The 25,243-nt window shown below is 38.1% G+C and overlaps 1 protein-coding gene across 7 annotated transcripts in view; it reads right to left on the bottom strand.

Annotated features, from left to right (window-relative positions):
* Window positions 1–6,145: 6,145 nt before the first annotated feature.
* LUC7L2 (LUC7 like 2, pre-mRNA splicing factor) overlaps window positions 6,146–25,243 on the bottom strand; it is a 62,564-nt gene continuing 43,466 nt past the window's right edge. For 6 of the 7 annotated variants that reach the window (XM_058531116.1, XM_058531165.1, XM_058531145.1 and 3 more), the window contains 5 exons: window positions 20,620–20,796; window positions 19,166–19,257; window positions 16,601–16,630; window positions 11,376–11,567; window positions 6,146–7,465 (listed from right to left, as the gene is read on the bottom strand). In XM_058531116.1, coding sequence (XP_058387099.1) covers window positions 7,288–7,465; window positions 11,376–11,567; window positions 16,601–16,630; window positions 19,166–19,257; window positions 20,620–20,796 — 669 coding nt within the window. In that variant the 3' untranslated portion in view covers window positions 6,146–7,287. The remainder of the gene's footprint in view (window positions 7,466–11,375; window positions 11,568–16,600; window positions 16,631–19,165; window positions 19,258–20,619; window positions 20,797–25,243) is intronic. The other variant, XM_058531155.1, reaches the window with a different exon arrangement.

The raw sequence follows: 25,243 nt of genomic DNA, 5'->3' as shown, positions 1-25,243 counted from the left end.
TTTTTTCTTCTAACATACATCCTTTAGTACTAACTTAAAACCATATACACATTTTTAAAGAAAGTATTCATGTATACTTTGATAAAAAGAGAAATTAGATTTTTTAAAAGGTCCACAAGATTCTGATGTGCAGCCTGGCTTGAGAACTACCAGCTTCAGAAGTTATTCCTGTGACTGCCTTTTCTTACAGCCTGTAATTATTTCTTTCACTGAGGTACACTCTCACAAGTTTCAGCCTCACCTTCAGAGCATGCCTCTCCCTTTCTACAAAACAGAAGCTAGAAAGTTACTCAGCAGGTTGGTCTGCATGGAATTCCTCTGAATAATTTTCCTAGTCTCTTTTCCCACCAGGCGTTGCCAGCTGCTCTTGTTTGAAATCCACATCTAATAATGTTGCCACCAGCACCGGCCTGTTTCATGGAGCTTTGGAGACCAGCCTCTAACACCGGCTGGCCCAGAAGCTCACAGCAGCCTCCGAGGAGCAGCTCTCGACATCTGGTTTGTGGAGGAGTTACCTGTGTTAAGCACACACAACTCATTCTCCCCCAAGTTGTGAGATTCTGATTCACTGGGTTAAGGGTGGGATAGCGGCCCCCAAGTCAGGTTTGTAGCAGCTTTCCTGGTGATTCTGATGCAGACAGTTCAGAAACCACATTTTGAGAAACCCTGTCTAAAGGAGCCCACAGTGGGCCGGCCCCGTGGCTTAGTGGTTAAGTGCGTGCGCTCCGTTGCTGGCGGCCCAGGTTCGGATCCCGGGCGTGCACCAACGCACCGCTTCTCTGGCCATGCTGAGGCCGCGTCCCACATACAGCAACTAGAAGGATGTGCAGCTATGACATACAACTATCTACTGGGGCTTTGGGGGAAAAAATAAATAAAAATTTAAAGGAGCCCACATTGCCACCAGGAAAAAAAATGTGCATATATTTTAAATCAACCTTATTGATGTATAATTTGCACAAAAGAAAATGCACCCATCTCAAGAGTAACTTGACAAATGTAGGCACCCATGTAACCTCTGCCAATCAAGATAGGGAATAGTTCCAATGCGCCAGAAAGTGCTCTCAGTCCCTTTGCAGTCAATCCTCCCTCCTCCCTGATCTCCAGCCCCAGGCAAATCTGCATTGTCTCTGTAGATTAAGGCTGGCTTGTTCTAGGATTTCATAGAAAAGAGAATCGAATCGAACAGTACATACTCTTGTGTCTGCTTTCTTAGATTAGTATAATGTTTTAAAGGCTTATTCACGTTGCTGCATGTAGTTCTTTTGAAGGGATTTATCACAACTTATCTTTTCTCTAGTTGGTGATATTACGGTTGTCTCCAGCTTTTGGCTATCATGAATACAGCTGCTATGAAAATTCAAATACCAGGCTGTGTGTGGACATTTCTCTTGGGTACCTGGGATTAGGATTACTGGGTTGAATGGTAAGGATATGTTGTAATTTATAAGAAACTGCCTAACTGTTTTCCAAAGTAGCTCCACCATTTTACAATCCCACCAAAAAAATACAAGAGTTCCAGTAGCTCCATATCTTCACCAACACTGGTATTACTAGTCTGTACATACAGCCATTCTAGTTGGTATGTGTAGTGGAACCTCATTGTAGTTTTCATTTGCATTTTCCTGATGAGTAATATTGAGCTTTTCATGTGCTCACTGGCTGTTTGCATATTTTCTTGTGAGTCTGACACTGATGGTCCAAAGATCACAGTTAGAGAAATCTGCCTAAAAGACTCATATGCCCACGGGGGCAGAGCATTTTTAGTGATGATTTAAATGGAAAATCTAAGATATCCCTCAACTTTGTGAAAATTTTCAAAATACAGAGTTGAAAAACATGACACGATGAACACCCATATGCTCTCTAGCCAAACCTAACAACTGTTAACGTTTGCCACATTTACTCTTTTATTTATGTGTATACATAAAACTGTTGAACCATTTGAAATTGCAGATATCAAGATACTTCACCCCTAAATACTTCAGCATGCATTGCCTAAAAACAAGAATATTTTTCTACAATTGTGATTCCACAATCACAGTTCATTAACTAAGATTAACATTAAGTTCCTATTCAATCCATGTTCCAATTTCCCCAGTTGTTTCACTGTCTTTTAAACAATGATCCAATCAGGGTTTAGGCATTGTAATTGGTTATATTTAGTCTCTTTTAACCTAGAACTTTTTTTTCTGTAACATTGACTTTTTGAAGATACCATACAAGCTATCTTGTAGAGTGACACATATTCTGGATTTGTCTTATTTCATGTAAACTGGAAGTTAGGCTTAGATTCAATATAAACATTTTTGAAAGAAATACTTCGTGACATTGGGTAGTTCATATTTCATCATTGATAGATTTTAACATTGATTTCAAGTAATTTGTACCAAACTTTATAAAAAAATTTTTTCAGGTAACTAAAACATATCACTCACATATTCCAATTTGAATATTGACTTTTCATCTGTTATTCTCAGTTTTAGAGGTAATATAAAAGTAAAATGAGGGGCCGGCCCAGTGGCACAAGTGGTTAAGTGCGTGTGCTCCGCTGCAGTGGCCCAGGTTCGCCGGTTCGGATCCCAGGTTCGCCGGTTCGGATCCCAGGCACGCACCAACGCACCGCTTGTCAAGCCATGCTGTGGCAGCATCCCATATAAAGTGGAGGAAGATGGACATGGATATTAGCCCAGGGCTAGTGTTCCTCAGCCAAAAAAAAAAAAAGAGGAGGATTGGCAGATGTTAGCTCAGGGCCAACCTTCCTCAGGAAAAAAAAAAAAAGTAAATGAGACTACAAAAGGGTTTTAGAAATGGTAGAGTACTATAGATAGTTTTCTTCTGCTATAGATAGTTTTATTCTGCCTTCACTCATTTTGGCCTTTTTTGTTCCCTCTTTGGACATTTTTGTTGGTCCCATATTGCCTCTCCAAGCCCAGGACATACCTGTCACAATGTTATACCAGGAGGAGCCTCAAGCTCAGAATCAAAAAGACATCGGCTGACTGTCGTGACTTCGATTAGTCACTTGGCACCATTCAGTTTCCTTCCCTGTAGAACGGGTGTGATGATGGGCTACCGCACCTGCAGCTTCACAGTGATGTATGAGTGAAATGAGATCACATGGATTAATGTGTTTGAACCAATAAGGCAATTCATTCATTCATTCCACATCTATTGAGCATCAGCTATGTCTCTGTGCCAGGCTCATAGGAGAATGCAGGAAACAAGGTCCATTCTCTGCCCCAGAACTCGGTCTGGATGCAAACACCAGTGTGTGCATTCAGGCCAAGGAATCCTTGGGGTTGCCTCTCCCTCCTCTGTTCCACCCTCCTGCCCCACACCATGGAGTAGCCATGTGGGCTGGTAGTGACTCCAGTTTGGGGGTACGGTGATACCCCCAAGGGATAGCTTGGGAGGTACCTGACACCTAACCAACTCCTGCCAACCTTGCAATCCCAGCCCCCAGCCTAAACCAATCATGGGTGCCATTATTCTGCCCACTTTGGTTGGTTCCCAAGTGGGAACACGACCCAGTTTGGGTCACAGATGTGAGAAAAAAATTGCCTTGCTCTTTAGACACACAAGATGGAATTGTTTCTTTCCATCTGGAGATAAGGCTCAGGTGCTAACCTAAGGATGAAGCTATCACATGGAACTCAATCCCATGAGCCAATACAAACCCTTCATTTTTAAGCCCGTTTGAGTTGGATCTTCTGTTACAGGCAGCCAATAGTATCCAGATATAGGAGTGTGCTACATCTGGGACCTCTAGAGCCACTCTCCCAAAGCAGTATCAGAGTTGATTCTGCTACAGGCACCAGCCTTTGGCTTCTCCTGTACGGCCTCTTTCCTTGCTGGATCCTTGATTGAGAGCCTAGTTCTGAGTCTCAATGCCTTGCTTTCAGCCTAACCCTACTATGCTGGCCATTAGTTTGGTCTGATCCCCAGATATGCTTGTAGACCCAGAACCTCTGACATCCTGGTTTCTGCTGGTACGTGAATGTGTGGGTACACCTCACAGTTCAGAAACATCTGCTGGCCGCAGCACCACTCCACTGGTAGACCTCTGCCTTGTCCCCCAGTCGGCCTCTGTCATCAAAACCCTGTTTTCTCAGCCCTCTCCAGCCCTTCCTAATTCCCCTGAAGCTGGGATTATTTTTTCAAATTAGAACAGGCAATGGAAAGAAAAAAGACAGAAAGGGCAACTGTGTAGTGCCTTATTTATACCCTGGGAAAATCTAATCCTCAATAGTCAAGGTATAATAAAAGCATGATGTAAACACAGGTCTGTTTTTTCAAATAGGAAAAATACAGACAAGGATGTCTTTCAAAATCTTTAAGTCACTATATAGCACATTGTGGTGGACCAAGGTTATGAAGGTTCTCAGCTGTGCCAGACACCAACCTTGAGAAATGTAAGCATGGTCTTGGGTGAGAGGAAGCCCCTCAAGAGGCTCAGGGCAGCATCTAATGACTGATTGAAGAGGCATGTTTCAATGGTTTAACAATTTGTATAGCCATACCAATCATATACCAGCTGAATATCCACCTCGGATATATATGTATTTTAAACTATGTAACATTTACTTGGATTTTTAATGTTGCAAAACTTATAAACATTTGATTTTAAAAACTGTCACCAACATTTACTTATAAAAACTTATATTATGAAAATGGGTCATTACCTAAACCTACCACTTTGAAATGTACCACACTGAATGACAAATTACCACAATGAATGACAAAAGTGTTTAACTCACCCTTGGCTTTGGTTCAAAGGGCTAATGTTGGAAGCTACAATTAAACAATTAAAATAGACTCTTAAAATGGAACATGGAAGGAAAAAACAGGAACTTGGAAAAGACAAATTTGAACGTTTTAGGGTTAATTATCAGAGAGGAAAGGTCTTTCTTGAAAAAAACAAATCTACTTAGAAATGGAGGTTTTTTTCTTTAGGGGGAATGTTTGATGACAGCAAAACAAAGGCCTTACTGAAGGAAACACTTAGCATGACATCCCTAGATTATCAAATGTTTTTGCAAATGTGTGATTAAACTTATACTTTCTATTATTGTCACCAGATAACACAAAGTACCAAAAATTGTGTGTCTGAGAAGAGACAGATATTGAGATTCTAGGATTATTCTAATTCAGAGTGGCTGCCCTGGCTTAAGGATGATTATTAAAAATGTAGACTGTTTACCCCAAAGTCTAAATACTAGAAGTATCTAAGCGACAGAATTTTTTAAAAAGGGTTTTTAAAAATGGGCTCATTCACTTAAACAACCACACAGCGTGAGTGATCCACCACGGTGCCAGCTCTGGGTGAGGATGTCCTTCACTGGCTGTGGCTGACTGCTGGTGGTCGGGCAGCCTGCACCACCTACAAATCACAACTGCAGTAACAGCTAATAAGACAGACATTGCGTTACTTCCCAGTCATTTATACAATTAGGCAGAGAACAAGTGTTAAATTCTAATTATACAAACGTAATTCTAAAATATATTTTTCAATCATATTTTGGAGTTCGGTATCTAACTTCAGATATATCACTAATCCTAACAGGTCACGTCCAGACAGTCTTCCTTGCACCCACCAGTTTAACCTTTTTGATCTTACTCCATACCCCAAGGTACGAAATCCAAAGTACTTATAAGGATTTAAGAGAACAGTGCAGATCACTAGGAACAAAGTAGATAAAAACAATTTCCCAGCAACCAAAAATAAAAGGCAATAGGGCACTGTGCAGATGGGTCTCTCAGATTAAACTCTGTATAAATTGAACTGTGTGAAACCAAATATGGTGGAAAACCTTCAGCGAATGAGGCACAGCTTGGTCAACTGGGAATTTGATTAGTGTCCCTTTAAGACATAAATCTGATGTCGTTTAGAATGATATCAGTTTCCCTTTCTCTCTGAGGCCCACATTCCTCTGTCACATCAAATTTGTTACACTTGGGGGGTCCAAAAACAGAAATAGTTCTTGAAAGGTAATCTTAATTATATTCACAGACAGTAATTTCATTAGTTAATGTATTTTTGTCCCTCAGATTTTCTAGACTCACAAGTGATACCTGCCAACAACTGTTTAAATCACTAGTGGGTACAGAGATCTTCAATGGAGAAATCGTTAGTCTCATCATGTTGGTTACACCACGTTTTTATTTCAGTTTGCTGGAGGAGAAGAAAAACAAAACAAACCAAAAACAAACAGAAAAACCAACTTCTTCTGCCAGTCCGGTCCTTCTCCACAGCAGTTATTACAAACAACCCTGAAGCAGCTGGAATAGAGTCAGCAAGGAGCCCAGGTGGAGCAAGAGTTCATCCTGAATCTTGGCAAGTATGTATTTATTTCCTTTGGTGCCTTCCAGCAAGGCACCATTAATGATATAACAGAATAGAAGAAATGCCCACAGCAAATAGTTCTAGTGACAATTTACTAGACAAGTTACAGTTTAATGATGGTGGTGGTGATTGTTTCTTTCATTTTATTACTATTATTATTTTTTTTCACAATAAGGGTGTAGCCTTTATACTCCACACACACAAAATAAAACAAGAAGTGCTTATGAAAGAGTCCCTGCCCCCACCCCCCTCTTCAAAACATCCTGAACGTAGCAATTCAATAGAACAGAAAAATCAAGACATGTCTGATTTCAAAATTTCAATACAAAAGCAAACTATGTAATGCAACAGCTGTTCAAGTTCCAACTCTAAATAGGCACCGTTAAACAAACAAAGAAAACCTCCCAGTACTTTAAATTTCTCCAGCACACATTCCAATATAATGCTCTGAACTGTAATCAGCTAGTAATTAATAATGGGAATAGAATCTTAGAACAGAAGTTATATTGCTTCCCTGCCCCCCTTTCTCTTGAAATTAGAGGATACAAAAGTCAGGAAGAAGAATAAAAAAAAAAAAATTCCCAAAGCTGCTGCTGTTTGAACTAGAAAGGAAGACAGCATTTTACAAAGGTTCAAAAAATCCCAGGGCAAGTAACACAATTCATTCACTGTCACTCCTACTAGAAAGAATAAAGACATGGCATCTTATTATATAAAACTTTCTTTCAGAATTGTATTACAGCTTCACGAGAAACTATGGATGTAGCTCTAGGCTTCACAAGGAAAACAAGTTCAGTTCAGATCAAGTTAGATACTGTACATCTAGCCTAGCTGGATTGGTGTCTGGAACTGCTCACTGTGTCACCCCGAACAGCTGTAAACTAAACAATAGTATGTAACTCCAGAGGAAGCTTAAGGATTGAGGATGTGTACATAGCTAATTATATCTCCCCTGCTTCGCGCTCTTCAGAGCTCCTCCTGTCTTCTGATCTGCCATTAGCGCTCTCATAGGACCGCTTCTTATCTTTTCGATCTCTGTCACGAGGTGATCTGTCTCTTGAACTCCTGTCTCTGTCACGTGATGCTAAGTCTTGGTCTCTGAATCTTTCTTTTGAGGATCTGAAAAATATTAATTTGAGGAGCAAAATGTGTTGGGAAACCCAAAATCCAAATGAAAGAATCGGATAAATATTAAGGTACTGATAGCTGAAGATATACAGAATACATCCAAGAAAGACAGGGGAGTCCGTTTCCTGATAGAAAAGAGCACTACTATATTTGATAAGGGTACTAAACCAAGGAAATGGGTAAAAACAAATAGCTAAGGGTCAAAAACCATAAGCTAAAATAATGATTTATAGGATGTTCTGATTATCTCAGAGGCAATCATAAAGCTTCTCCAATTCATAGCAAATGTATTTAATATAAAAATAATATATAGACAATACCTTAAAAAAGTGAAAAATGTTATCAAATTTTGAAAAAATATATAATAGAACATAGACTCCAAATTGAATGGAAATCAGTGACTTAGAACAGGGGTCAGCAAACCTTTCTTCTTTGCTGTCTAGCCAGACAGTAAATATTTTAAGATGCTGCAAGTCACATACAGTCTCTAAGGTACATTCTTCCCTTTCTTTTTATCAACCCTTTATCAATGTAAAAACCATCCATAGCTCACCAGCTATACAAAAACAAGCTACAGGGCCAGATTTGGGCTGCAGGCAACAGTCTGCCAACACTTGACTTAGATAAGAGAACTACTCAATTAACAATATGGCTGTAAATAACCATTTATTATTTTGAATTATCTGCTTTACTCCTCCTGAGTTAGCTCATTCAACCAACAGAAAAAATCAGAATGGAAGACAAAGATGATCACACTATAATAAATCTTGATTAATCATAACTGTTTCTTAATACCACCTTCTCCATCCCCATACCCAACTTCAATAAGAAACGTAAATAATAACAAAACAAGCTCATATCAGAGATTCAATCAGAAGGAAAACCAAAGGACATTATGGGATCAGAATTAATATGGAATCTTCTATACTTTCAATATCTAGAATGAATCAGTAACATATTTTACATTTATTTGATTCTTTACAGGTGACATGGTACTTGTACATAATTATCTCACTTAACCCATGTTCAGAATTAGGATCTGAGGCACTGCCAAAAACCTGAATAAGTAATACTTTCAACTTCTAAGGCAGGAAAAAAATACCACTGAAATCAGTCTTAGAAATATACTTAAGGAGGGTTAAATGAAAAAGGTTGAAGAATTAATGTCAACTTTGATTATTCTATTTAATTAAGGTTTTAATACCCTTAATTTAAAAATGATATGTAAAAAAATCACACAGTGCACGTCCGGTTACACTAGTCCTACCCACAGTCTTCGTAAGAACGGAATGTGAAGAGAGATGATGGAGACGATGCCTAAGAGTAAGGACACCAGTTGCTGGTAAGTCCCAGAGGTTGGTACTAATAACTGAAAAACAACTATGAGATGAGCACTGACTAATGTTTTGAGATTACAATGTCCCACACGTAAGCAGTTTCTATTCACTATGTCACTCAAACTACCAATAATCCTAATAAAGTCGGTACTCTTACCATCTCTACTTAGTAGATGCGGAAAGACAGGTAGGATAATTAGATTACTTGGCGCAGGGCCACTGAACCCAAGTAGTCTGACTCTGAAGTCTGCACTACCTGTGTCTTAACAGAGCGGGAAGCAAAAAAATGCAAATAGTCCTCATTTACCAATGGTAATTGTTGCCAGAGAAAGATCACAAGCAGAATCTACTTATCTCAGAGACCAATATTTCACAGTTGGAGCAGGAGAACTGCAAACAAGAGATTTCTAACTGGGACTTTTCCCTTGAAAGTTAAACTCAAATATGTAGCAATAACGTCAAGTTATCTTATACGTAATAACATGTAGGTTTTAATAACAATTGTCTGCCAATTTTGGTTAAAAACAAAGAATGTTCCTTTGAAAGAGAATAATTTGAATATCAAGATCAGAACTGCCCTTGAGAAAAGCAAAACTTTTAAGTTTTAAATAATCCTCTTTATGAACATGCTGAAAATATTAGATTAGAGGTATCATGTAGTATGGTGGAAAAATTTCCTATACAACTTCATAAATGCAGGAAGCATTAGGGACTAGGAAAACCCAATCTTAGATGAGACTTCATGCCCATCCCCCTTCCATTCCCACCACCAATAAAGACATTTAAGAGTTCACAGACACCAGAAACAAGGACAGGTGAGGAGGCTGACAAGGGAAATTGTCTAGATCTCCATCAACCAGAAGGACGATTCTCAAAATTTACAGTGCAGGCAAGACTCACAGAGAATTTTTTAAAATGCAGTTTTCTGGGCACTGCACTGTGTGCCCACAGTTTTAAGAATGAGATAAGTGGACTACAAATCACAGTATGACAAACTCTGTCCCTTACAAATTCCTTGCTCATTTTCTGCATTTGCCTATGATACTCTATCTAGAACATCTTTTTCCTCCCTGGTTTTATCTATTCAAATTATACCTACCTTTATTCAAGTTTTACCTACTACCTGAAGCCATTTTTTATTACTCTGGAATCTCCCTCACCTAAACTCCTGTAATATATACTCTATGATATACAGTTTATCACATTATATTAGGTCTTATATCAGTCTCATTATTGTCAAAGATGTTAGTCCTGTGTTCTAACTCACTCAAAGTTGTTCAACTATGTTGTATTTCTTTGTTTTTTTTTTAGTAGCCTAGTACAGTAGAAAGTATACAATTCTTACTGATTGAAGTCACCTTAAGAACTACTTCGTTTGCTAAGAGAACAGAACTTAAACATTCTCACCAAAGGAAAAAACATAAATATGTGAGGTGATGGATGTGTCAATTAACTAATGGTGGGATCCTTTCACAATGTATACATATATCAAATCACCACGATGTACACTTGAAATATCTTACAATTTTATTTGTCAATTATACCTCAATAAAGGTGGGGAAAAAAGAAGAATCAACTTCAAAAAAAAATAAACAAACCTACTTGGAACAAGGCAAGAATATAAGAAATAAATAAAATACTGATTGAGAGCCTATTAACCAACTGAGCTTGTGAGTAGTTTCAGGGAATGGCTAGTTGAGGGTCAAAAAAAATAGATTTTCAACAGCTTTCTGTGGATTCTATCATGGGCTTTATGTGGAGTAATCTATAGAAAATTTAAGACTAGTAGGTACCAGGCACTCAAAAAGTTTGCCATATATATACTTAAGACTGGTTGGCAGGAAAAAAGCAATTTTAAGCACAGTTTATGTTCCATAGAAACTACCTGGCTTAAGGGCCATCATGTGACCTGAGAAGTTCTGAGAGCTTGGTCTATATATACTGCGAATGTTAAGGCTCCACCATATTCTAATCCTTTGTCCTGAATAGATACTCAGGTCCCTAAACATTCCTCACTCTGAGTCTGTCCTCTCTGCACTTTTTGAGTTTTCATGCCAAGGAAGTCTAACTTCCTTAAGATTCTGAATCTGCCCTGCCAAGCTAACTGTATATAATAATGCATACCTAAGTGCAGATTAAACAAGAATATACTAGAACGTGTCTGCTCTGAAAAAGTGCACAAGTTCAAAGAAATTTGGAAAACAATGAATCAAAGCTAAACAACTCTTTTAATGAAAGGACTTCTCGGAGCCCCTAATTTGCCAATACATACTGAAAAAAAACTCGAAGAGTATTGGTACCTAAAATTATTTGCCCATAAAGTACTTTTTTTTGTTACTAGACACACTAAGCAGAGAGAAGCAGTAACCTTTGCACATATTGGTTCCAATTTCTTACTCTGGCTCATAAGTATATTCTTAATGAATTACCCATGTAATTAGGGGAAAAAATGTTATACACCCATACAAATGTGTACATATTACCAGATGCAAGTTTCAAACCAACAGTATTCCAACTCTAAACCATAAAGGTAGCTCTGTATCCTCTTACAGACACCTCAGTACCTCCTCCTGGATCGCTCTCTGCTCCTGTCTCTAGAACTGTGCCCGCTTCTCTGGTGGCTGCGGCTTCGGCTGCGGCTGCTAGAACGGGATCTGTGGCGATGGCGTTTCTCCCGAGATTTGGAGCGAGTTCTCCTCTTCCGTTCCCGTGACATGGAGCGAGACCGATGTCTGCGATGCTCTCTGGACCTGGATCTACAGAAAACACTTGATTTAGTTTTTAGCTTCATCAGCACTACATTTCTCACTTACTAAAGGCTTTTTTTTTTTTTGTGAGGAAGATCAGCCCTGAGCTAACATCCATGCCAATCCTCCTCTTTTTGCTGAGGAAGACTGGCCCTGGGCTAACATCTGTGACTGTCTTCCTCCACTTTATATGGGACGCCACCACAGCATGGCTTGACAAGCGGTGCGTCAGTGCGCGCCCGGGATCCGAACCGGGCTGCCAGCAGTGGAGCTCTCGCACTTAACCGCTACACCACGTGGCCAGCCCCTAAAGCCTTTTCTTTAAAGAGAAACTATCCCCCTCAGCAGCCTCACTAATGCCAATTCTGTTTCAAGTCAGCTAAATCTATACTAAAATAAATTGCTGGTATATTAAATAACTTCCTACTAGAATTTCAAAATAAAAATTAAACACTGGTTCTCAGAGGTCAATCAGTATTGTATAAATTTACATCAGGAATAATAAAAAACTGAAGGAAACAATCTATACCACTACTACACACCACGGATTGTATTACCTAGAGGCTTTATGGATTTCATTTCATTTAAACTGCTAAGATTTTTAGTATACTTTAGAAATAAAGTATGTACCTGATGTACATGGACAGAAGAGAGGAGAGGCATGAGAAAGAATATTCTTTAGGATAAGTTACTAACTCTCTGAATTAGAAAGGTTATATGAGCATCAAGTAAGTTTGAATGTCCGCAATATACCTAGTCATAGAGTAATCAAAACACAGTAAGATAGGGGCCGGCCTGGTGGCGCAAGGGGTTAAACGTGCGCACGCTCCGCTGCGGCGGCCTGGGATTCGCCGGTTCGGATCCCGGTGGGCACACATTGCTTGTCAAGCCATGCCGTGGCAGCGTCCCATATAAAGTGGAGGAAGATGGGCATGGATGTTAGCCCAGGGCCAGTCTCCCTCAGCAAAAAAACAAAAGAGGAGGATTGGCAGATGTTAGCTCAGAGCCAATCTTCCTCACACACACATAAAAAAACAACACAGTAAGATAGTTTTTTCTCACAAACAAATCACGTTCTGCTTGAATAGAGAACTAACCTGCATAAGTCATTTGAGAACTTTAAGTTGCAAAAAAAAAAAAAAAGTATTTACAACAAGCACATAGGAGGAACAACATTTTGAAGAAGCTAGAAGGAAAAACACTCCCGTAGGCTCCACTGGGTCACAAAACTACCTTGTGTATTGTGTGTGTGGTGAGGGTAGGGATGGCATATGCAGAGGACTTAAAACATCTGAGAGAGGGCCGGCCCCGTGGCTTAGCGGTTAAGTGCGTGCGCTCCGCTGCTGGAAGCCCGGGTTCGGATTCCGGGCGCGCACCGACGCGCCACTTCTCCGGCCATGCTGGAGCCGCGTCCCACATGCAGCAACTAGAAGGATGTGCAGCTGTGACATGCAACTGTCTGCTGGGGCTTTGGGGGGAAAAAAATAATAAAAATAAAATCTTTAAAAAAAAAAAAATCTGAGAGAAAACAAAGGGGAAGAAAGGTATGCAACTTTGTTAAAAGAGTCACTTTAAGAGTGATGAAGGGGCCGGCCCCGTGGCTTAGCGGTTGGGTGCGCGCGCTCTGCTACTGGCGGCCCAGGTTCGGATCCCCTGGCGTGCACCGACGCACCGCTTCTCCGGCCATGCTGAGGCCGCATCCCACATGCAGCAACTAGAAGGATATGCAGCTGTGACATACATCTACTAGGGCTTTGGGGGAAAAATAAATAAATAAAAAATTATAAGAGTGATGAAAATGTTCTAAAATGGATTGATAGTTGCACAACTTTAAATTTACTAAAAATCATTAACTTGTAGACTTAAAAGGGGTGAACTTATGTAAATTATACCTCAATAAAGCTGTTAAAAATTTTTCTGAAGTCACTTTAAGAATGTGATGTTTTCTCATAATTTGATAGAGTAAGTTAAAAAGCACATTATTCAGGTGATACAATTTAGTTTATTTTCAAATGATCATTTTGTTAAATGAAGTTTAAAAGCATTCAGCTCATGTCAACATTATAGTCAGAGAAAGGCATATATTGTGGAGCTAGCAACCACCAGTTGAAGAGACTATTTCCACAATTGAATAAAACATTTCTGAAAAGGAGCAGAGGGAAAAGAACATAAAATTCACTCAATAAAAGTTTATCAAATGATACTTTGTTTAATCACTCATTTTGAGCTGTTATAATGAATCTATTTCTTCCAACACAATGATTCATCTTTGTAAAAAATTTAGACAATTACTCATTCATTCAAAAACTATTTACTGGGTGCCCATTGTACTGTTCTAGGTACTAAGGAGACTGAGCAGTAAATAAAGTCCTTAACCTCATGGAGCTTATTCTCCAGAAAGACGTTTACACAGGTATGTAGGCAGTAAATAAAGATAGGCCAGGCAGTAAAGAAATGATATATTGAGAAGGGTAAAGATGGAGAAAGAAAGGAGGTGGTAATCTTTCATACAGAATAGGCAGGGAAGGCTTTTCTGATAGGATGGCATTAAAGCAAAGATGAAATGAAGTAAGGGAATCAGCTAACAAGCCATCTCGGAGAAGAGTGTGTCTGGTAGAGGGAACACAGGTGCAAAGCCCCTGAGGTGAGACAAAGTTCAGCATGTTGAAGGAACAGAAGACCCATTTGGCTGGAATGAAGTGAGCAAGGAAGAATAATATCAGGGGTATTATAGGCAGGATGACCAAGTACTTTAACATTCAAAACAGGATGCTCTGAATGATAAGTTATATAGAAGGAAAGGGGGAGCAATTAATGAATATGCTGAGACAAAACATAAAATGCAACCCAGGGCAGACTGATCACACTACTTAAAAGCTATGGTGAGGATTTCAACTTCTCCTGCTAGTGAGATGGAGCACCTTTGGAGGGTTTAAACAGAGGGCCGATGTCATTTATGGCTCATTTCTGAAGGGCTCATTCTGGCTGATGTGTGAAAAACAGACTGAGGCAGAAAAGGGGAGTGGGCAAGTATAGAAATTAAGAGACCAGTTAAGAGGCTATTGTATAATAGAGAGATAAAGAGGTGGCTTGGACTAGAGTGACAGAAATTAAATTTCTGGCATGACTATCTAATATGTACAAATAAATAGTAAGTATCTTTTGAACAAAAAGACTAGCTTGCATTAGTTAATCGGTAAACAACAGGTGTCATCATTTAATGTTTCTACTTCTTATCCTGGATTTGAGAAACTCACAACAATATAATTTGGCTGACACAAATTGATCTCGTTTATTAAGTCTTCATTTTCTGATGTTTTAAGCAGAAATACCACTGAAATTTTCTAGAAAGTTAAGGAGGATTTAACAGAAACATAAGGTTTTTCTTTCATAACAAATGCTCCGATTTATAATAGGGCCAAGTTCTTGGGAAATAGTTACTCTTTAAGCGAGTTCAGAGTACTCAGAAGGTTTCAAAAAGAAGATGTACTCCAAACAGGAGGAACGGCAGGATTTGAAAAAGAGTGAGAGAATGGGCATTCTAGGTGGGAATGGATTCATGAGCAAGACTCCAGGACAGGAATGCAAATGGCAAGTGAAGAATTAAGAAGGATGCAATACATCATGTTCCCCACCTTCCTTAGACAGAAAAAAATTACCAGTAATTAGTAAAAACTGTAAAGAAAGGCTTCAAAAAGCCCCCAAATATTAATGCCAAAAATCAAAAGAAAGTGTTATCTTGTTCTCTTCACTGTAAGCACCCTTGAAAGCTTCTTGCGATCACTGTACCAAGGGATAAGTAATAAACTCAAGATCAAGGCGTAAATGAAACATTTTAGTTTCTCTTAACAACCCACCATGGATCTTTTCATTCAAAAATATATCCAACTATTTAACCTACTTACATTTTCAACAGGTACAACCTCTTAGAATGTGTTTCTTAAATGTACCACTCAAACTGATTTTTAAAAAATAAATCCTGGGGCTGGCCCGGTGGCGTAGCAGTTAAGTTTTGCATGCTCTGCTTCAGCGGCCCAGGGTTTGCAGGTTCAGATCGCGGGCAGGGACCTAGGCACCACTTATCAAGCCATGCTGTGGCAGGTGTCCCACATATGAAGTAGAGGAAGATGGGCACGGATGTTAGCCCAGGGCCAATCTTCCTCAGCAAAAAGAGGGGGATTGGCAACAGATGTTAGCTCAGGGCTAACCTCCCTCACCAAAAAATAAAAATAAAAAAAATAAATCCTGTCAGATATTTACTCTGAGCTTCTAAAGAAAATTTTAAAGAAATATTCTGAAATATTTTTAGCTTTCTCTATAACTCCAGGGCACTGTATATAAGTTTACTCTGATAACACTAAATGGTAGTTCATTGAGTGTCTTCTGACCAGTTTCTTCTCAAATGGCACTGCTCAAACTTGAACTACAAAAGAATTAAGAGTATTGGGCCGGCCTTGTGGCTTAGCGGTTAAGTGTGCACTCTGCTGCTGGCAGCCCGGGTTCGGATCCCCGGCGCGCACCAAGGAACCGCTTCTCTGGCCATGCTGAGGCCGTGTCCCACATACAGCAACTAGAAGGATGTGCAACCATGACATACAACTATCTACTGGGGCTTTGGCGGAAAAATAAATAAATAAAAAAAATTAAAAAAAAAAAAAAGAATTAAGAGTACTAATCTACTAATTCTCACTCGTTTTTTTTTTTTTTTTTTTTTTTTTGGTGAGGAAAATCAGCCCTGTGCTAACATCTGCCAATCCTCTTTTTTGCTGAGCAAGACTGGCCCTGGGCTAACATCTGTGCCCATCTTCCTCCACTTTATATGGGACGCCACCACAGCATAGCTTGCCAAGCAGTGCGTCGGTATGCACCCGGGGTCCAAGCCAGCGAACCCTGAGCCGCCGCAGCAGAGCTCACGCACTTAACCACTTGCACCACCGGGCCAGCCCCTAATTCTCACTCATTTTTAAACAATATTTAATCCACAAAAACTACCTTTGAAAAACCCAGCTTCACTACTTATACCTATCTTATACAATACCTACCTTTTCGGATTCTTGCTATGTGATCGAGACCTAAAAAAAAAATCTATTTTTAGAAAAGTAACTATAAATGAGAAAAAGTGTGCTTTTAAAATTACATTCTTCCTGATTTCTGATTTTTACACTAATTTTATAAATATAAGGCATGTAGGTATGCACACAAATTTTTCCAAAATGCACCACAAACTCTACAGGTTCCCCCACCTTGGCATAGGAGCTTCCTTAACTAGGATAACTGGCTCTTAAAAAAAGAATATGCTCCTAGGAGACTAAAATACGGTACACATCACAACTCACTAATTCTCCAGAAACCACTTCCCAACCTGGACAAAATTCTTTGTTATTTATATCTCTGTCATTTCTTCTTTCCCTCTGGAAACAGAGTAAAATTTCCATGATCTGAGATGCATACGCTTTGGAACTACAGTCTCATACTATAACCCCTAGAACACCCGATTCAATCTTACAACATCTGTTTCTTAACATGAAACGTGATACTCTTATATTAAAGCACTCTTCACATTTCCTAGCACACAATTAATGCTCAATAAATAATAATAGTTAATGTTATGGTTACTAGGAAGCCACAGGGGGTTTTTTGTGGAGAATATACAGCATGGTTGAGGCATGGCTTTGGACTCAGCCTGATGTAAATCGTAACTCTGATTCCACCACTCACCATCTGTGTGACCTGGGCAGAATACATATCTTCCCTCAGCTCAGTTTGTCAATTGCAAGAGGACTAGTGATATCAATTTCACAGGGGGTTGTGAGGATTAGATGAACTAACATATGTAAATTCTTAGCATAGTGCCTGGCACATAATAAGCACCCAGTAAGTGATAGTAATTTTTATCATTATCCTTTTCAATACCGTACTTGCAATCCCATCTTGTGTAATTTTGTACTCGCTTGTAATTTCCTCATCTTCTATACTTAGTTGCAACATTTTCTCAAGTTCATAGATTAAAACAGAAATTTTCAAAAACATTTCTGAAACAGTGTTACATTTTACAATAAGTGTTAAAAGAAATCTGCCAGTTGGCAACAAACAAGTAAGATGTGATATACTTTCTTGGCATCTATGAATATGAAAACGTAATCATGCAAAGAATTTCTTTTTTCACCATTTGACTGTCACCTAAGTTGAATCATATATTAGCAGCACTACATTCAGTTGAATTTTAACCTAAACTGAGATTTCTAATGTCATTTATATCATCTTAAATATTACAATACTGGGCAATTTTCCCATAGAAACTTAGTGTACACAAAAGAGCACTGAGGTAAGATTTATGGTAAATGAAGAACATATATATCAATGGAGGGATGACATCACTTCCCCTAAAAACGGAGGATATCCACATGTAGCTGTGTTTCATTTTGTCATTATAGTGCAAACAGATTACCTGTTACAAGCTATGTAACACAAATGAAGTAGTTTAAATGTCTTGAAACAGACTAAGTATAACATGCTCAAAGCTTGGAGGAAGGTGGCATGACCTAGTCACATATTATAAAGGGTTTTAATTAACTTAGACACAACATCTGCAGAAGAGAAGAGAAGGTATTTAAATTTTAGAGATGTGTAATACAATTAAAGGAATACTATAAATTAAAACTGCAGGTAAATCTTCTGTGGTAACCTGTCCATCTTAAAGTTGTTAAAGAAGTTACAAAAATGAGTTACCAAGAATGTTTCACCATGATGCCATGCAATTTGTTGCCAATGGATAAAAGTGACTCAGAACATTTAAACATTCAAAATATGAAGAATTATATGATTTTATCAATTAATGAATATCAATATAAAAAGCATTATGGGGGCCGACCCCACGGCCTAGTGGTTAAATTTGGCACGCTCCACTTTGGTGGCCCAGGTGTGGTTCCCGGGCATGAACCTACACCACTTGTTGGCAGCCATGCTGTGGTGGCAACCCACAAACAAAATAGAGGAAGACTGGCACAGACGTTAGCTCACGGCAAATCTTCCTCAAAGAGAGGAAGATTGGCAACAGATGTTAGCTCAAGGCGAATCTACTTCAGCAAAAAAAAAAAAAAGATTGTGTACATACAGCTATTACTTAATTAATAGAATTTTTAATAGTTTAAAGCTCCTAGAATTGAAATATAGAATCAAAGTATAATGTAAAATAACCCACAAAAAAAACCCAAGAAACCCAAACCTTCTATCAACTAGTATAAAATGTATCTTAAAAATAAAAATAGTTCTATACCAATCTGGTACAAATCTAGCCCATTATGAAAATCAGAGGGCGAGAAAAGGGCTCTGTTATACATATTACAAAACATAAAGATGCGAAGCACTATTTGTTCAGTCTTCAGCATATTTTAAAGGAAACTGCCTTGACTTAAATGGCCGTAAGTTAACATACTTGTATAAACATTGTTTCATATGGTAATATTTTTAAGAGTAAACGAAATTTCCGAAGTCCAGATTTATTAACATCTAAAATCTTGTATTGGATTTTAGGTGAATTACCACCTTTTTAGAACTGGGGATATTCAACTTCAGATACTCAGACTAATCAACTAATTACTTCATACCTCCTCAGCTTCTCCCTTTCTTCTCTCTCCCTCTCTTCTCTTCGTTTCAGGCGTTCCTGGTTTCTTTTCTCCTGCTTCTCAGCCACAACTCTCTTAAAAAACAATGACAGTTCAAATAATAATAAATGAGAAGCATTATTTACTGAGTCCATTCTTAATGAGCATTATCTTAAACTTTACCATATCTGGTTTCCAATACAGTACAAGTAATATCAAAATCTGCTTAATAACAATTCAATTTGAAGTTCTGCCAGGTACAATCATTAGGCTTACAAGTCTGCTTTCTAAAATCTTTCCCCCTTTTGGGGAACATTTGTAAAACCTCATGTCTCTCCATGATTTCTTAATGATATTTCAAAACCACTTCTTTAAGATTATTCTCCTCAATGTTTTCTAGCATTATTTTGAGAACATCAACCATTATAAATTACTACAAGTTTCCATACTCTATTAGAGATTTCAAATATAGAAATGTCTTCTGTCACTTCCAATTACCATCTTGATGTTGCTGCTTTAAAAAATACTAGTAAAACGCTAAACAATTCTGTTGTTCAGTCTATATCTGCAAAGATTCCCAAATAGGTAAAATTTTTGAATTTTAACTTACAGCCCAATAACCACTTTTTATAGTGAAACTCATTTCGTCATTAAAAAAAAATTTAACCCAAGATCATCATGCTCACTACTCACAAGACTGACAAGAGCTCACTGTTAACTGCGAACATGGAGATGTCTCTAGGTGTTTCTGATTCCACATAATTTTAAATGTCAAACTATGGATCTTGGGTTAATTCCAGTGATAACTGCATCACAAGTCACTATCCAGTGTTTGCCATCTTTGAGCCAGTCCTTAATTCATGACAAAATGCTGCAGTGCCACAAGTTTTAAAAAACTAGCCACATCAGACTGTCGAAAAGCAAACTGATCATATCCATCGACTGCTTAACTTTACCTCTTCAGAAATACCCTCACATTTTTTTTATCTTCTCAAAAGAACTTAGCAGATGAGTAAGAACTATGTTGCCTTTCTCACAATAGCCTATATATTTAACTGACAGTTATCATCCATTTTTTAAAAATAGTCTTCCTTTAAAGTAAACATTGTTATATTAATATATTATTATTAATTTTATAGAAAAGAAAATAACGATAGAAATTTTAGGGGATTTGCATGAAAGAATTAGTTTAGAACCCAGTTTGGAAAATTCCTAATTCAATATCATATCCAACACAACATATTACCTCCTAGAATGACAGGATAACATTTCAAAGTCTGTTTCTCAGACATCATCCATTAAACCAGCTGGTATCTCCATTTATACTCCTACACTATTCAGTATGAACTAGTAACAGAATCACAGTCTAGAATATTATACAAAAAGACAACTAACACAGATCAACAGAATGAGTGGCTAAACAGGATAAAGTGCGCGAGATTAATTTACCAATATACCTTTAATTCTTCAAGCTTCTCTCTTATTTCAATAAATCCCAGGTGCAATTTACCCCCAAAATGATCAGCTAATCTTCTGTCATTATCATGAAGACCTAAATAGGCAGAGCAGACTTCACAGACCCTAAGTTTCTGCTGTTGGAAACTGGAAGCTGGCATAGAATTCCGATAAACTTCCTAAACAAAAGTGAGAAAAACAAATTTTCATATAAACATCACTGAAAGTCATACAATTAAAATATACTATTTATACTAAACTTATTTTTAAATGAATATACAAAATCATGGCTATTGTCATGAAAATTATAGATCCTCCATTTCCCCCATCCTCTGTTCTTGGGACCTCTCCACTGGAGGCTAAAGAGCAGAGCCTCAAACATCTTTTGCCAAGAACTACCATAACAGTTCTACCATGATACAGAACGGAACTTGAAAAGGTTTTCTTAATGTTTTACAATGTTCTATCATTTTTGTTAAAAAGGAGATGTAGCAACCCCAAAACTATACATCAGTGAAGGGTCAAGGAAGCAAAAGTCACCCATGCTTGCAGAGAAGCAACGTGTATCTTCCATATTACTACAGCTTGCTTCCATTGCTTTCTTTCCCACAGATCACTCTTCCTCCCTCTGGAAATGTGGACAGGGCATACTAACGATAAGGGTTCCCACTAAAAGTAGTTCTATAAGACAAGAGATGAAAAGTGCCTTACTGAGATTAAGATGTCTTGTACTCAACCATTTTATTTAAGGTTTTCAATGAAATAATAAATATTAGTGGGTTTGCCTATCCACTCTACCCTCTTCCCTGACAATTCTGGTTTTTGTTTGAGGTAGCAGCATGCCCAATTAAAAACATTAAACTTCCAAGCTTCCATGTAGCTTTGGCTAAGGAGATATAATTAGACATTGCTGGATAGAAACTACAGGAAAGTTCTCTAAAAGGGAGTCAATAGATTCAGACAAAAATCACCAATGACTGCTGCAAGCTGTGGATCAAAAAGTGATGGGAAAGAGAATATTTATAGTTTTGAAAGTGTCACACCAAGATACTTATTAATCACAAAAAGAAAACATAGTAACTTCACAGTGGAAAAATAGGCAACATCACCAGAAATGGGACAAACGACTAAAATGTGCCTTCTAATAGGATATAATATTACTTCAGTAGTATTCCTGTCAAAAATCTAACCAGGAAGAAAAATTAGACAAACCCAAACTGAAGGACATTTTACAAAATAACTGGCCTACAATTTTCAAAACTGTCAAGATTATATCAAAGACTGAGGTTCCAGATTAAAGGAGACTAAAGAGACAGAACAACTAAATGCAAAACACGATCCTGGACTGGATCTTAAATAAAGAGAATTTTCTTTCTTTTATGAAAAAGAACACTATTGGGACAATTGGCAAAATCTGAATAAAGTCTTTAGATTAATTAAAAGTACTGCATCAGTGCTCATTCTTGATTCAGATAATTGTACTGTGGTTATGTAATAAAATATCCTTGTTTTTAGGAAATACACACTGAGGTATTTAGGGATAAAGAGGTACCATATCTGCAACTTACTACCAAACAGTTCAAATACACACACACAGAGGAGGAGAATGATAAAGCAAATATAGTAAAATGTTATTGGGGAGTCTGGGTGAAAGATAGAGCCCACAAGCCCATTGCAACCATGTGTCCTTCTGGCTCCCTTCTGGGCAGGACGCCCAGCTGCTGGGATTTGTAAAAGTCCAGGGCCTGGCCAGCCCGGATCTTACCTTATCTCACTTAAAGAACATCACGTCTTAAAGGGATACAGAGCCCCTCCACATGAGCTACTGTTCCTGGGAATGCTGGTCATACCAGGGACAGCCCCTCTTGGCAAGCAAACAGCCTTGTGTCCCCTGCCTATATAAGCAACCCCCTCCCGGCCCGTGGCTTGCCGGTGCACATTGCTGTCCAGCCGGCCACCACTGGACCTGTAAGTAACTTGCAATAAACCTATATGTCTTGTTCGCCGTTTCCGGGTCTTTTCTTTGGTCTCTCTGCAACCCATCCCGCACAGCTCACCCAACTGGGCATGTGGCCAGACATCTTTATACTATTTTTTTTACTTTTCTGAAAATATTTCAAAATAAAAATTTTAAAAAAGGAAAACACTAATGCACAACACACAAAGGCAAGTCAACTCAATTTTTGTGCCTTGTTATTCCTCTTCTTTCCACTTATGCATAGAGGAAAGGCTTTAGGCTTAGTGGCCATACTGCTACTACAAACTGATAAGCATAAAGATGAATCCAACATAAAGCTAGAAGTAGCCTGTATGATAGATGGCATGATAGAGTTGCTGTACCAATCCCAGACTCTCTGTGAGTATTTATTAAATGAGAAAAAACAAAACCTTTTTTTGGTTAAGCCATTATAAGTTAAGTTTTCTATTATGTGCAGCTGAACACAATCTATGAGTTTTTAAATGTACTGTCCTTAGTAAAGTACAAGTAAATTTTTTAATGCGCTGTCCTTAATAAAAATCAACTGAAGATAATACATAAGAGGCTAAAGAAGTTAAGCTACTGTGTAATACCAGTAAATCTTCAAGTACATATATATATGAAGTTTTATGGGAACTGTAATATATGGAAGGAAAGTAATAATGTTCAGCAGCTTCATTACCCAAGAGTCTTTTGGGGAAATAAATTAGCTATAGTACTAGATACATATAAGTATAAACACTTTGCATTTTATAACAGTGTTTTATTTTCTGGATTGATATTAATTACACTTAAAGAAATCCTAAATATTAAGACATTAAAATTACCAAGAATGGCTACATGGCATATCTTTTGTCATCCTATTACTACCTTTAACCTGTGTCTTTATTTATTTTTGTGTGTGTGTGTGTGTGTGAGAGGAAGGGAAGGAAGATCACGCTGAGCTAACATCCATGCTAATCCTCCTCTTTTTTGCTGAGGAAGACCGGCTCTGAGCTAACATCTATTGCCAATCTTCCTCCTTTTTTTTTTCCCCAAAGCCCCAGTAGATAGTTGTATGTCATAGTTGTACATCCTTCTGGTTGCTGTATGTGGGACGCGGCCCCAGCATGGCCGGAGAAGCGGTGCGTCGGTGCGCACCCGGGATCCGAACCCGGGCCACCGGTAGCAGAGTGCGCGCACTTAACCACTAAGCCACGGGGCCAGCCCCTAACCTGCGTCTTTAAAGTGGATTTTTTGTAGCTAGTATATAGCTAAATCCTGCTTTTTAAAAAAATCCAATCTCACAATCTCTGCCTTTTAATTGGAATGTTTACACCATTTACATTTAATGTAATTATTGATACACTGGATTTAAATCTACCATCATGCTAATTTTTTTTCCGTATGTCCAATCTGTTGTTTGCTCCTTTTCTTCTGCCTTCTTTTGGATTAAGTATTTCTTAGATTCCATTTTATTTCCACTATTAGTTATACCTCATTTTTACCTCTAATGGTTTCTCTAGGGTTTATGGTACAAAACTTCTAACTTAAAAAGAAAGCCAGAGGTTTTATTAATATCAGACAAAGGAGATTTCAGAATAAGGGAGGTTACTAGGGATAAGGAAGGACATTTCAAAATAATAAAGGGTTCAACTAATCAAAAAGACCTAACAATCCTAAATGTATATTAACCTAATAACAGAGCTTCAAAATACACAAAACGAAAACTGACAAAATGGAAAGCACAAATAGACAAATTCACAATTACAGCTGCAGACTTCAACATTCCTCTCAGTAAATAGCGCAGAGCAAGTAGAAAATCAATAGGATATAGAAGACTTGAACAAATCTATCAACTATCTTGACTCAATTGACATTTATAGAACACTCCACTTAACAAGGCAGAATATCATTCTTTTCAAGCACAGATAGAATATTCACCAAGACAGACCATATGCAGGGCTATAAAACAAGTGCAGACATATTTAAGAGAACTGAAATCACAAAAATGTTCTCTGACCACAACAGAATTAAATTAAAATCAGTAACAGAAAAATATATGGAAAAAACACCAAATAAAAACTAAACACACCCAAAATAACCCATAGGTCAAAGAAGAAATCATAATATAATTATTAGCCAATATTTTGAATTGAATGAAAATGAAGACACAAAATATGAAAATCTGTGGGCTCCAGCTATAGTTGTGCTTAGAAGAAAACTAACAGCATTAAAATGGTCTAAAATCAATGATCTAAGCTTCCACCCTTAAGAGGCTAGAATAAGAACAAATTAAACCCAGGTGTGATAGTTAGAAGAAGGAGAGACTATGGCAAAAGGGAGAGTACAATCTCATCTGAAGGCATTTGATTTTCTAAAAAACATCAGGTGGGCCAACCAAAAAGAACTCTGTCTGCAGGATATCAGATTTTGACCTGTGCTACAGAGGAAGAATGAGAGGCGGCTCCCAAGGCGCTAGCATATTGTACTGAGATGGAAAGTACCTTTGCAAGAGGGTAGAGTGGGGAGTAGGGTATCACCACTTATACGCAGAGCGTATGTCTATCATGTGTGTGTGACTACTGTGTACGACTAGCTAACTTAGTTAACTTCATTCACCAGTTATAAATTTCAACAAATCAATGGCTCTAAATTCCAAAAAACTC

Source organism: Diceros bicornis, chromosome 3 (assembly GCF_020826845.1).
Source record: "Diceros bicornis minor isolate mBicDic1 chromosome 3, mDicBic1.mat.cur, whole genome shotgun sequence".
NCBI lineage: Eukaryota > Metazoa > Chordata > Mammalia > Perissodactyla > Rhinocerotidae > Diceros > Diceros bicornis.
Note: the sequence above shows the minus strand (reverse complement) of the source record. Positions and strands in the feature narration are given on the sequence as shown.